The sequence below is a fragment of the Palaemon carinicauda genome, chromosome 11 (assembly GCF_036898095.1).
Source record: "Palaemon carinicauda isolate YSFRI2023 chromosome 11, ASM3689809v2, whole genome shotgun sequence".
NCBI classification, from domain to species: Eukaryota; Metazoa; Arthropoda; class Malacostraca; order Decapoda; family Palaemonidae; genus Palaemon; species Palaemon carinicauda.
Window position 1 is genome coordinate 6,751,075 of NC_090735.1, and position 14,112 is coordinate 6,765,186.

A 14,112-nucleotide genomic window follows, 5' to 3' on the forward strand; every position below is an offset into this window, starting at 1 on the left:
GCAAGATCCTGCATTGGGGGCCTCAGATATATAGGTAGCTATTTCATTTATCCCTAAGGGATGAAGCGATCCCTAGCCCTTTTGGCGGTCTTTTAAGATGCTAGAAACTATTTATTTATTTCACACGTATTCCAAAGTGCAAAAGCCAATACTTAAAATAATGCTTATTTTACGTACTTACTTACCAGAAAAAAATATATATAATTCACATCATTCACATTTTTGTCCTTAAAATGCCTTTTTCTTGGCTTTTTTACTCACAAAGTAATCAATGATGTCCTCATTTGACACCTCCATGCCTACCCCATAGTTGATGCTGATTATTGCTGAATTTATTATGACAATGTACACTGTTAAAAAATTTGCATTAAAAAAACGGTAAATGTCTGGCAACATTTATTCCAGGATTTTTACCGTTTTAAAAAACTGGTATATTGATGTAAGAGTGATATTACGGTCACCAACCCGTAAAATATAATAACAAAGTACGGTAAAATTACGGTCACCTGTATTTTACTGAGATACGGCAGAGAACAGTATATTTTTACGAAAAATTTCCGATTACAATTACGGTTTTTTCTAACAGTGTATGGTAGAATGGTTTAACCATCTATTGCCATACTAATCTAATTGATGGTCGACTATTTGCTGAACGTAAAGGAAATTTTAACCAAAGATTTTTTTTGAAAATGAGAATATGGAATTTTGGTGACTGCGTATAATAGGTCCCCCATCTCTTCATTCAAATCAGTGAACGTCAATCATTTTAAAAACATGTTTTTTTTCCCGCAATACCTCTTTTCAACATTAGATTTGGTTTAAAAAATCTCCTACATTTATATCAATGTAAATGTTACATTTTATTTTTCATTTCAACATAAATGTTTCCGCATATTTTGCAGTTTAACTTTATTTGAACCTTTTACATTTTGTGATATGAACCTACGGTTTAAATCTTAAAGTTAACACTTCATTGATCCACTTCGACTTTGGTAATATTATTTTCTTGAATTAAATAGATATTTCCTAAAAACAATTCTTCAAGGAATCTAAATTTCAAGTGACTTTTTTTTTTCCTTACGCAGATAATAGAATTAAAGTTTCCACAAAATAAAAAATTATGTAGTTCGATGCAAATTGGAGACAATGTCAACCTCGTATGTCATCGAAGTCATAATCTTTGAAGTCATTGTCTTCAAAGTCGTCATTGTCACTGAAGTTGTCCTAATCGAAGTCGTCAAATTTGTCGAAGTCGTTGAAGTCGTCGAAGTCGTCAAAGTTGTCGAAGTCGTTGAAGTCGTCGAAGTCGTCAAAGTTGTCGAAGTCGTTGAAGTCGTCGAAGTCGTCGTTGTCGTCGTCGGAGTCATAATTTTTGAAGTCGATGTCTTCAAAGTCTTTATTCTCATTGAAGTTGTTGTAGAAGTCGTCGTTGTCGAAGTTGTCGAAGTCGTCGAAGTCTCCCAAGTTGTCATCATCATTGTCTTCGTCATCGTTGTTATCATCGTCGTTGTCTTTGTCTTCGTCGTCGTCTTCGTCATAGTTTTTGTCATTATCTTCATCGTCGTTATCGTCATTGTCATCATCATCATCGTTGTCTCCGTCATCGTTGTTGTCATCGTCGTTGTCTTCGTCTTCGTCGTTGTCTTCATCATAGTTTTCGTCATTGTCTTTGTCGTCGCTATCGTCGTTGTCGTCGTCATCATTGCTGTTTTCATCATCGTCGTTGTCATGGTCCTTGTCGTCGTCTTCGTCATTGTCATCGTCATAGTTTTCGTCCTTGTATTCGTCATTGTTATCATCATTGTCGTCGTTTTCTTCATCGTCGTTATTATCGTTATCACCATCATCGTCGTTGTCTTCGTCACCATTGTTGTCTTCGTTGTCGTTGTTATCGTCGTCGTTGTTATCTTCGTCGTTGTAGTCATCATCATCCTTTTAGTCGTCATATGATTCTTTGATATCAACTTCCAGCCATGGTCATTGACAGTATCATCAAATAAAGACCAAACTCTTGTGGTATTATTACTCTTGATCTCTCAATGCAGCATATTTAATATTCCTTTTTACTATGACCCACAGCAGAATTAATCAAGTTTTTTTTTTATTACAAAAGCATCATTCACTAAATATTTATACCTCCTGGGTAAAATCCTTTATGAATATATATTACTGTTTTATATGAATTAAAATATATATGGGAAATCAAACACAGTTCATTCAATTGGATTATAAAACTGGTTTTAACTTTTTACAGAAGCTTACAAGGTAAACCCCATTGCCACTTGCCAATCACGATTCTATCAATTGAGCATTAATGATTATGATAGAATTATTTTCATCTCTTTCTTACTGAGAAACTGTAAGAAATCCACAGCTCATTGAAGAAATAGCAGTAAATTGTTCTCAATGATTTTCTACCAAAATCATACAGCAAGGAAAATAGATTAGACTTTTTAATACTGAAATACAATTATCATGATTTCTTTTCAACTGGAGTAAACTCTTGATGAAATACAATGCTTCATTTGCATAACGTTAGATGGCATTCTTATCGCTGGAATAATTCACTTGTCTTTCTTCCAAAGAGAATTCTTTTGAAATTCAGTTCATTTTTCTATACCAATTACAAAACTATGTATATAAGAAAAAATATCCATGTATTATTATTATTATTATTATTACTAGCCAAGCTACAACCCAAGTTGCAAAAGCAAGATGCTATAAGCCCAAGGGCTCCAATAGGGAAAAATAGCCCAGTGAGGAAAGGAAATAAGGAAATAAAAAAATGATAAGAACAAGTTAACAATAAATCATTCTAAAACAGTAACAACGTCAAAACAGATATATCATATATAAACTATAAAAATTATTTAAAGGTTTAAAGTCCACTCATGAATGGCAGAGACAAGGGATAGTGATAGTACCATAAATACCAGGATAGTGCCCTGGAGACTGACCATTTATATATAGGATCAGCACCCAAGCTCCTTCTCCACTCAATCTAGGACCATGAAGGCCCAGGCAATGGCTGCTGAGGGCTCAGTACGTAGGACTATAGGCTTGCACAAATCCCTAATCCTTAGCTCATAAGGATTGTGAGGTTACAAACACTACAAGAAATTATCAGAATTTGAACGGGACTCGAACCCCTGTCCGGCGATCGCCAGACAGGGACGTTTCCAATAGAGTACCATTGAATATCATTCCTGAATAGTTGGGAAAAAAATTAGACTATTTAATCGTAAAACTATCAGAAATAACAATAATAAAGGATAAAAATGTATGCAGGCAGAAAATAGCTGAAATTATTTTGGTTAATAGAAATCTGTAACCTATCAAACCAGCTTCCTTTTTTTTTTTTTTTTTTTTTTTTTTTTTTTTTTTTTTTTTTTTTTTTTTTTTTTTTTTTTTTTCTAGATGGGTATAGATAGACATCGACACTAATTGGAAAGGCTATTTATACTGAGCGATAGAAATCACTTTCCCTCCTACACCATTTCGAAAGTCTCTCCTTAGTGTTGAAAAAATCACAATCGGGACAGGTGACAGAGTATTGGTAACGTCCTCGTTTTCTACCTGTTAAGAATTTGGCGTAAATAAACGATAAATGTCTGGCAACATTTATTCCAGGATTTTTACCGTTTTAAAAACGGATATATTGACGTAAAGGAGTGATATTACGGTCACCAACCTATAACAGATAATAACAAACTATGGTAAAATTACGGTCGCCTGTATTTTACTGAAATACGGCTGAGAACAGTATATTATTACGGAGAATTTCCAATTAAAATTCCGTTTTTTTTTAACAGCACTGTTAAAAATTTGCATTAGAAAAACGGTAAATGTCTAGCAACATTTATTCCAGGGTTTTTACCTTTTTAAAAACAGATATATTCACGTAAAGGAGTGATATTACGGTCACCGACCTGTAAAAGATAATAAAGTAAGGTAAAAATACAGTCGCCTGTATTTTACTGAAATATGGCTGAGAACAATATATTCGTACAGAGAATTTCCGATTAAAACTAGGTTTTTTTAACAGTGTATATGTATTGGTATATGAAGTTTTTTTGAAAAAATAGAATGAAAAAAAAAAATTTCCTAATAATTTCTTTTATGATGCAAATGTTCCATGATTGATTATTTCTTTTCCTTTACTAAATTTTCCTTTCCCTCATTGCTTTATCAATCAATTTCGATATATATTCCTACCCTCTCATACCCTCTAGCACTCAATATTGTATACATGAACCTATTACATGATATTAAAAACGACTCATCTATACCTTCCACGCTTGTATTTTTATCCTACATATATCCTATATATATATATATATATATATATATATATATATATATATATATATATATATATATATATATAGTATATATATATATATATATATATGTTACAACTTAATCACATCCATTAGCTAATTAATTCCAGCAAATAAAAATTACCGTCGACATTACTAAAAGTCAGGCAAGAACGATCAACAAAAAAATCTAAATGCGATGCAAAATTTTTGGCGAGATATGGTAATTAAATTTTGCTTTTAAAAAAGTCGAAATGTATTCCCCATCAAGCAGTCACCATTGTGCTTGTAATGACAACTCCAGGTTGCGGCTACCTGTTTTTGGAATGTCAATTTCCGTAACGTCGGTCCTCGGTGTAGAGGCCTTGATGTAGCGCTGACGTTCTTCAACCGTTAAATGTCACTAGTTTATGATTTATTGCAGACGATGCAAGTTTTCATTAGGTATTTTTTCGGAAAAGTTACTTTCCAGTAATTGATTCAAATTTATTTTTAGTCTCCTCGCAGATGTCAACGAATATTCCCCAACGATGAATTTATCATTGCAAAATATTTTTTTATGATACAAATGAAATGAATGGTAATTACGCATTTCAGAGCCTGTTAGTGTTTGAGACTGATTGCATTGCAGATATTTCATTTGTATCCTTAAAAAATAGATTTTATAACTGTACATCTACTGCAGTAATTTATACTTTCCGTGTACTCTAGCTTTTGTAATTTGGTTTCTATCAAATGAATTTCCAGTGAACAATGGAGTACTCCAAGGGAATGTGTTGTCACCTATATTGTTTATCATCCTAATGGATTTTATAATGCATAGAACAGTTAGGTATGGCGGAGAAGGATTGGATTGGATTGGTAACAGGAAATTAGTTGACCTAGAGTATATTGATGACGTTGTCCTTATTGGCAGAACACCACAGGACTTGCAAAGCTTGCTTACCAGAATGCATGAAATATCACATAAGGTTGGGCTCAAGATGAACAGAAGAAAGACAGAGATGATGAGAATGAAACATGCAATGGAAGATGAAATATCATTGGAAAGATAAAGGATTAATGAGGTGAAATTATTTAGATATTTGGGAACTATGATCTCTAATACAGGGGTTTTATAACTGAAGTTTAATGAAAGATGGAAAAAGGAAATCAGACAATGGCTAAGTTCAGCAAAATTTGGAAATCACATCGCCTGAAATTGCATAAAAAATCAGGCTACATATCACTTTAGTGAGATCAGTGTTACTGTATAGACATGAGTCGTGGTATGACAATGAAACAATATCAAACATATTTTGTATATATGAGAACAAAGCCCTCAAAGAACATTGAGTTAAGTGGTAGGCCAGGATTAAAAATGAAAGTATAAAAGAGAGTACTCAAGTGCCATATGTGGATGAGATCATGGTGAAGGGTAGATGGAGATGGTTTGGGCATGCTCTTCGCACTCCCCAAGAGAGATTGGTTCACCAAACTTTCAACTGGGTTCCACAAGGCACAATAAGAGTTGGTAGATCCAGGCCCACCTGGGTAAGGACTATGAAACGGCAAGTAGGAGATGATGAATGGAAAAGTATTGATGTAAAAGCACAAGATAGAGACGACTGGCGAAATTTAACTCAGGCCCTTTGCGCCAATAGGCGTAAGAGGAGGAGGTGATGATAATGATGATGATGATGATGATGATGATTAGAACATTTTAGATGATATTCAGGTCTGTAATATATCCAGGTGTTAAGTATTTCGTTGTTACTGTTTTTAGAATGATTTATTGTTAATTTATTCTCATCATTTATTTATTTCTTTATTTTCTTTCCTCACTGGGCTATTTTTCCCTATTGGAGCCCTTGGGCTTATAGAATCTTGATTTTCCAACTAGGGTTGTAGCTTGGCCAGTTATAATAATAATAATAATAATAATAGTAATAATAATAATAATAATAGTGTGGTTATAAAAGGGAAAATCAGAAACAAAACCATCTGCTGCTATATTTAATAATACACATTTAACTGGGCTCCACAAGAGTTGGAAAACCCAGGTCTACATGGCTGACTATGACTATGAAGCGTGAAATCGGAGATGATGACTGGAGAAGCATTGAATTAAAAGCTCAGGATACAGACGACTGGCGAAATCTAATCGAGGCTCTTTGCGTCAATAAGCGTAGGAAGAGATCATGCTAATGGTGATGATAATATTTAATAATACCCAAAGTACATACATTGAAGCCAGTTGTATCAAATGCTCGTGTTGCCTAATTATCAAGGAATGCTATGGCAATTTTTTTACATTTTCCAAACCTCAGTAAACTGAACTTACTACATTTTAATTACATATATAATAGACATCTGAGGCTGTAAGATATGAAGGTTTAAAGGTCGCTCATGAAGGGCAGAGTCAAGGGACAGTGACAGTGCCCAAGGAAGCAGGATAATGCCTTAGACACTGACCATATATATTAAATGATCAGCACCCAAGGCCCCTATCCACCCAAGCTAGGACCAGGGAGGGCCAGGCAATGGCTGCTGTTGACTCAGCAGATAGACCTATAGGCTCCCACAAATCCCAGAAACTTTAGCTCAAAATGATGGTAAGGTTGTAGACACTAAAGGTACTAACGAGTCTGAGCAGGACTTGACCTCCTGTCTGGCAAACAGCAGGCAGAGACGTTACCAATCAGGCCACAGTAACCATTAAATCGATAATGAAGGGCGTGATGCATTTCACAGCCTATATTTTCAATTTGTTGGTAGGTTCATCATAACAAAATCTTAAATTCCCGATGACATAGGAAAATTATATCCTTATCATAAGCTTATTTAGATCTAGAATAATGAATTACAGGAGTCTTTAAACATGCAAGTTATAGGAGTCTATAACACATAAAATCATTATCGAGTTTGAAATATGTTTTCGATAACTATGTGTTTAAAATCTCTTATAGATAATTATGCGTTTGAAATATACTTCTTTGTAATTCGACCATAAAAAATATCTTAGAAATAAATATTCCAATTTTCTTAAATGTCTATATGTATGTATATATACAGTATATATATATATATATATATATATATATATATATATATATATATATATATATATATATATATATATATATATATATATACATATATATATATATATATATATATATATATATATATATATATATATATATATATATATAGGCCATATATATATATATATATATATATATATATATATATATATATGTATATATATATATATACATATATATATATATATATATATATATATATATATATATATATATATATATATATATTCCAACAGTCCGTTTGGCTATTTTAATCATGTCATGGCCATGCTATTTAAATTAATTAAATTAATAGGATTAATACGAATTTAATTCTAATTATTGTCAATGTTCTAAATTAATAAAAATGTATATTTATGATTCCATATTCAAATCAATTTCAGTTTCGTTTTATTTCTTTGCAAATTTGAATAGAAATTGCTTTCGTGGTCTTTTCAGTGAAACGCTATATGATAAAGGTCGTTTCGTAAATTGCACAATGGTGTATTAAGTTAATGGAATCGAGGGAAAACGTAATTCAACGTAATTTAACGTAATTACAACGTTCCTCTCGCACGCTCCCCCCTTGTTGCAGCATTGAAACGCAATTGTTCATGATCACAAATTGGTTTGCTACAATAGAAAGGCCCAATCCATTACGTAAAGTTATTGGCAATCGTCAGTAACACACAGAAAGATTTGTAGTCATATGTGGTGTTACAGAAATTGAACCTTTGTCGTTTTGAAATATGGGTCCATTGTTTAGACTACACTTAAAAATACGTAATTTTAGTGGGAAATTATCCGTAAAAATATACGGTTCTCAGCAGTATTTCAGTAAAATATAGGGGACCGTAATTTGTTCCTTGCTTTGTTATCATCTTTTACGGGTTGGTGACCGTAATATCACTCCTTTACGTCAATATGTCCGTTTTTAAAACAGTAAAACTCCTGGAATATATGTTGCCAGGCATTTACCAGTTTAATGGAATTTTTTAACAGTATATTTAACGTTGTTATAAAAAAGGCAATTTTAATCAGAAATTCTCCTTGAAAATATAATTTGCTCAGCCATTTTTCAGTAAAATACAGGTGCCCGTAATTTTTACCCTACTTTGTTATCATCTTTTACGAGATGGTGACAGTAATATCACTCCTTAACGTCAATATATCCGTTTTTAAAACGGTAAATGTCTGGCAACTTTTATTCCATGATTTTTACCGTTTTTTATAGAATTTTTTAAAAAATGCAGTCAAGCGAAAACATCGAATCCAGAATCAATCATTTCTGATTAGCCGGTTGCATGTCACCTTTGAAAATTTCACTGCTACTTTCTGTAACATTTTTTTTTCTCCAAGATTCTGAAGACGACAAAGATATTATTATTATTATTATTATTATTATTATTATTATTATTATTATTATTATTATTATTATTGAGTTAAAAGTAATGGCTGCATCGGCAGAGTTTATTTTCTTATCCAATTTTTCTATTTTCCGGATAATTCGCTTCTCTAGAGCACTGCAATCAGCCAGCAGACTTGAAAAATTCATCAGTCGGGTGAATGACAAAATCGGGAAGACTTTTCAAGTATATTCTCACAAAATACAAGTAAAACTTTTGGTACAAAATAGTAAAAACTACGACGCGTTTCGAGGATAAGGCACCATACCATATCAGCTCCGATCAACCAATGAAAACCAATGAAAATTCCAGCCCTTTCACTTGTAATCCTGATCCTGGGTATAAATACCACCCGACTGCAGCAACCACCTCACTCTCTACCTGATGAAGAGGAAGGACTTATCCTCGAAACGCGTCGTAGTTTTTACTATTTTGTACCAAAACTTTTACTTGTATTTTGTGAGAATATACTTGAAAAGTCTTCCCGATTTTGTCATTCACCCGACTGATGAATTTTTCAAGTCTGCTGGCTGATTGCAGTGCTCTAGAGAAGCGAATTATCCGGAAAATAGAAAAATTGGATAAGAAAATAAACTCTGCCGATGCAGCCATTACTTTTAACTCAACCTGCCTAAAAGAGGGTCTCCTACCACGATATTATTATTATTATTATTATTATTAATCTTAAAATTATTAGTATTATTATTATCATTATTATTATTACTATCATTATTATTAATGATTTCAAAATTATTATTATTATTATTATTATTATTATTATTATTATTATTATCATTATTATTATTATCCAAGCTACAACCCTAGTTGGAAAAGCAAGATGCTATAAGCCCAGGGGCTCCAATATGGTAAAATAGCCCAGTGAGGAAAGGAAATAAGGAAATAAATAAATGATGAGAACAAATTAACAATAAATCATTCTAAAAAAAGTAACAACGTCAAAACAGATATGTCATATATAAACTATTAACAACGTCAATAACAAATATGTCGTATATAAACTATAAAAAAGACTCATGAGGTCTTTGTGTGATATGAAGTCTTGTGTGTCTTCTTGCTTGATTTCTTTCAATTTATTCTTCATATTTTGAGTCAAACAGAGAAACAACTGCAGAAATTCAGCCAATTTAAGAACAACGAAATCAAACCTTACGAAAACCTTCAATTACACTTAAAAATTTGCATTAAAAAAGAAAAAAAAAAAAAAAAAAAAAAAAAACTCATGGGAACATTAATTCCAGGATCTTCAACGTGTTTAAAAACGGTTATATTGTCGTAAAGGAGTGATATTACGGTCACCAACCCGTAAAAGATAATAACAAAGTATGGTAAAATTACGGTCGCCTGTATTTTACTGAAATACGGTTGAGAACAGTATATTTTTATGGAGAATATCCGATTAATATTTCGGTTTATTTTTTTACCCAGAGTATATAAATATCTAATATATAACCTATCGAATTATAATGCTAAAACAAGATGCAAATAAAAGGTTCCTATCACTAAAACTCACAGTTTGTCTTAATTAGATACAAGTACTTTAGATACGACTCAGTACACACAAAAAAAAAAAAAAAAAAAAAAAAAATATTACGAGCTGTAAGTATATATGAGCCCGTACCTCGCCGTAAGGCCAGACAATCTGCAACAGCAACAACAACAGCAACAATCAAAACTTTGGAAGAAAAAAAAGAAACTGGAATATTTAAAGAAAATTTCGCAATACTTCAATAATTGTATTTGAGTGATGTAACTTAAACATCATCACTAAATAAAAGTTAAATGCAATGTTAAAAAAGTTTTTTGGGTAACTGTAGAGAGAGGAAATGTTTGCTTCCCACTTCAGTCAAAATCGCAGATTAGTCCCTTTAATCTCATCCTCCATTTAGAAACAGCCACGACGAACCTTTAGTCATTCCAGTAATTCCAGTTATCAAACGATTCCCGTTAAATCCAGCAGTACGTTCAGCGGTCTAAATCCTTTACGTAAAGCATCCACTTTACACCAACTCTGATGAACTTTTATTTTCAACCACGGCTTTTGTGGGCACGCTTGGAAACTGGGGCTATGTCGTATCTTTTTACCAGAAATATGTTGGTAATGGCAAATGACTTCATGAAATACAATATGATTATGTAAGTAAAAGCAAATCAAATGATACATAACTGCTTTTTGTTTAACACTATTTATTATTCCGTATTATTGCTAATACCTTTAATGCCAGAGAACTCTAAATCAATCAATCAATCTAATACATTTAATTGATAATTTGATCGTATATGTGTTTTATGTATATGATAAGAACTTTATACACTACTAAAAGTTTGTCGTAAAAATCGGTAAAAATCCTGAAATAAATGTTGCCAGGCATTTACCGTTTTATAAACGAAAATATTGACGTAGAGCAGTGATATTACGGTCACCAACTCGTGAAAGATAAAAGCAAAATAGGGTAGAAATTACAGTCACCTGTATATTACTGAAATACGGCTGAGAGCAGTATATTTTTACGGAGAATTTACGATTAAAAATACGTTTTTTTCTTTTAACAGTTTATCCTTAGTGTTACCCATATTCACTCTGAAACGACCCTTCTACAAAGTCTCCTGGCACTTTACAACCCTTCCACCATGAGTCATCCTCATTTCCAGAAGCAATATCAAATCATCTGCATATAGCAACTCCCACAATAACTCAATTCTGATCTCTTCACTTAACACATCCATACATAGAAATGGGCTTAGTGTTGACCCCTGGTGTAATCCAACACTAAGTTCAAAGGTTTCTGTTTCCACAACTATTATTACTTTTGCTCTTATTCTTTTGTACATTATCACAATAATTCTAACTAGACTTTCCTCTTCCTCAAGAACCAAAATGTAATTTCGCTTGGGATTCTATCAAAAGCCTTCTCTAGATCAAAAAAAAAAAAATCATAGAAGAGCTTCTGGTTTCCCTCTAGTCTCTTTTCCCGTAACTGCTTTACTAGTTTCCACAACTGTTATTACTTTTGCTCTTATGCTTTTGTACATTGACACAATAGTTGTAACTAAACTTTCCTCTCCCTCAAGAACCAAAATATAATTCCGCTTGGGATTCTATCAAAAGCCTTCTCTTGATCAAGATCATAGAAGAGCTTCTGGTTTCCCTCTAGCCTCTTTTCCTGTAACTGCATTGCTATAAAGATGGCATTCACATTCCTTCTCTACCTCATGAATCCATACTGCTTTTTTCCAGTCTTTACAATCCCTCTCAATCTTACATCTAGTAACCTCTCCAAACTGTCAAACTATGCACTGTTAGTTTAATTCCCCTGTAGTTATCCGTGTAGACACATCAGGAATTATGTATGTAATCAACGGATAGGTTTGCTTAAAGCCATTGGGTGTTACAGACTTATACACACACAAACAAAGCCACTCCAACACCTTTTAAAAAAAAGTTTCGAACTGTCAACCTAACCGCGCCAGGACTCCTCGCTGCTGGGAGGAAGGATGCTGGTGAATGGCACTCATAGGATGCAATGGAGGGTGATAACTACATCCTCTTCTATTAACGTGCTTTTTTTCCAATTTTATGTTAATAGAAGAAGAAGTAGTTATCACACTCATTGCATCATATGAGTGAAAATAAAAATGCTTACTTTAAAACACCGATAGAAATAGTCATATGTCTTTTGTCAGTGAAAATCGAATAAAGTACTGAGCAGATACTAGAGACAGATAGACAGGCAGACAGACAGACAGACAGACAGACAGATAGATTTTTAAGTGGGATTATGTATGTATCAAAACTAAATAAATAAGGAAAACGTACAGTAGTTTTTAAAGCAGACAAAATAAGTGGAGGCTTCAAAGATATTTGATATTTTTCTTTATGCAAAAATATAAGAAATTAAATTTCAAACTAGATATAATGAACATTTGAAGAGCAATATGCAATTGCTATCTAATCATAATATTTGAATTTTATATTCATTATTTAGAATTTTGACTGGCCTGAATTCAGTCTAGTAAGAATTAGAATTTTCTTTTATTTACATGAGGAATTTCAGTCCCAGAGCTAAATTTATTGGAAATGTATTAATAACCTTTTACACAGATGTTTTAGCTTATGCACCAAAAAACTGGTTCCTCCATTGTTGATCAATCACACATAAAGTACAATCAAGTTATGAAAATAAACATCCAGCCACTCCATTGGTTATTGGCGATGTTGCCAAAAAATTAGGACGCAAATGTATGTTTGGGAAGAATAAATTAATCTACACTCAGAGCATGTATAGTTACTTTTGTCCCAAATATTTTCAACTTTCCATTTCTGTTTTAACATTTGAAATTTACTTTTCATAAAACATTTTGGGTATAAATACAGAAACGAATTTAAATTTAATGCTGACTTCCATTATTTCAGCTGCACTTGAACTACAAAGCTTTTTCATGAACATAAGATACTTGGATACTACCAGCTAATCTTAAAGATTAAAGGTGTCTGGTTTCAGTTCCAGTTTTATCTGATTAGAGGCTCACCAGAACGTCAGACGGGAAAGCCCAACCGCTAGCTATGGTGACCTCCAACAGCTTAAACTCATGCTCCCGAGATGGGATTGATCTGCTGCCCTGCAAATGCTAGGCGAGCACGGTCTTGTTGGCGCTTGCCAAAGAAATATGAAAAATCAGCTATTATCATATTGAGTGGATAATGGAGCATGTCATTTCTTATGCTCACAGCCTTTTAAAGGTTTAAAGGACATCCTTGAATTGAAGAAGCAAGGGACAGTGACAATGCTCTATCAAACAGGACAATGCCCTAGAGCCTGACCATATATACATATGATCAGCGCCCAAGGCCCCTTTTCATACAAGCTAGGACCAAGGAGGGCCAGTCACTAGCTACTGATAACTCAGCAGATAGATCTATAGGCTACCCCAAACCCTCAGTCCCTAGCTCATAAGGATGGAGAGGTTGTAGCGACCTTGACCAGGACTCGAACCTCAGTCATGGACATTACCACATCGACCGCGCTAATCAATGTTACTTCTTATTATGTGCACTGCCTATTCACTGGTCATTCGTTGCTTGGCAAAAGCAAACGTATTATGAAGTTATGGTTGACTTCATTAATTCTGGTAAACTTCACGGGAAGGTGAGGAGATATCTTACAGCTGAACGTTGTAGCAGGTGGTAACGCTTTGTTTAGCAAAAACAGAAACTGTTGGCAATGCAGTTAGTGAAACAAAGTTGGTGAGTTTTTAAACACCTTATTAAAATCACTTTTGTTAATTTTATTAAGTGTTGTTAAT

The 14,112-nt window shown here is 33.2% G+C and overlaps 1 protein-coding gene across 1 annotated transcript; it reads right to left on the bottom strand.

Annotated features, from left to right (window-relative positions):
- Positions 1 to 1,224: 1,224 nt before the first annotated feature.
- LOC137649884 (protein PFC0760c-like) lies at positions 1,225 to 11,984 on the bottom strand. The gene is made up of 2 exons (XM_068382825.1): positions 11,865 to 11,984; positions 1,225 to 1,932 (listed from the first exon to the last, which is right to left on the bottom strand). The coding sequence occupies exons 1-2, from the start codon at positions 11,982 to 11,984 to the stop codon at positions 1,225 to 1,227; spliced, it is 828 nt and encodes a 275-aa protein (XP_068238926.1).
- Positions 11,985 to 14,112: the final 2,128 nt, after the last annotated feature.

Coding starts and splice junctions, on each gene's coding strand:
- LOC137649884 (XM_068382825.1), bottom strand. CDS start 11,984: ATGCAGTTACAGGAAAAGAGGCTAGAGGGAAACCAGAAGCTCTTCTAT. Junction 1,933..11,864: donor GGTTCTTGAGGGAGAGGAAA/GTTTAGTTACAA, acceptor GACGACTAAAAG/GATGATGATGACTACAACGA.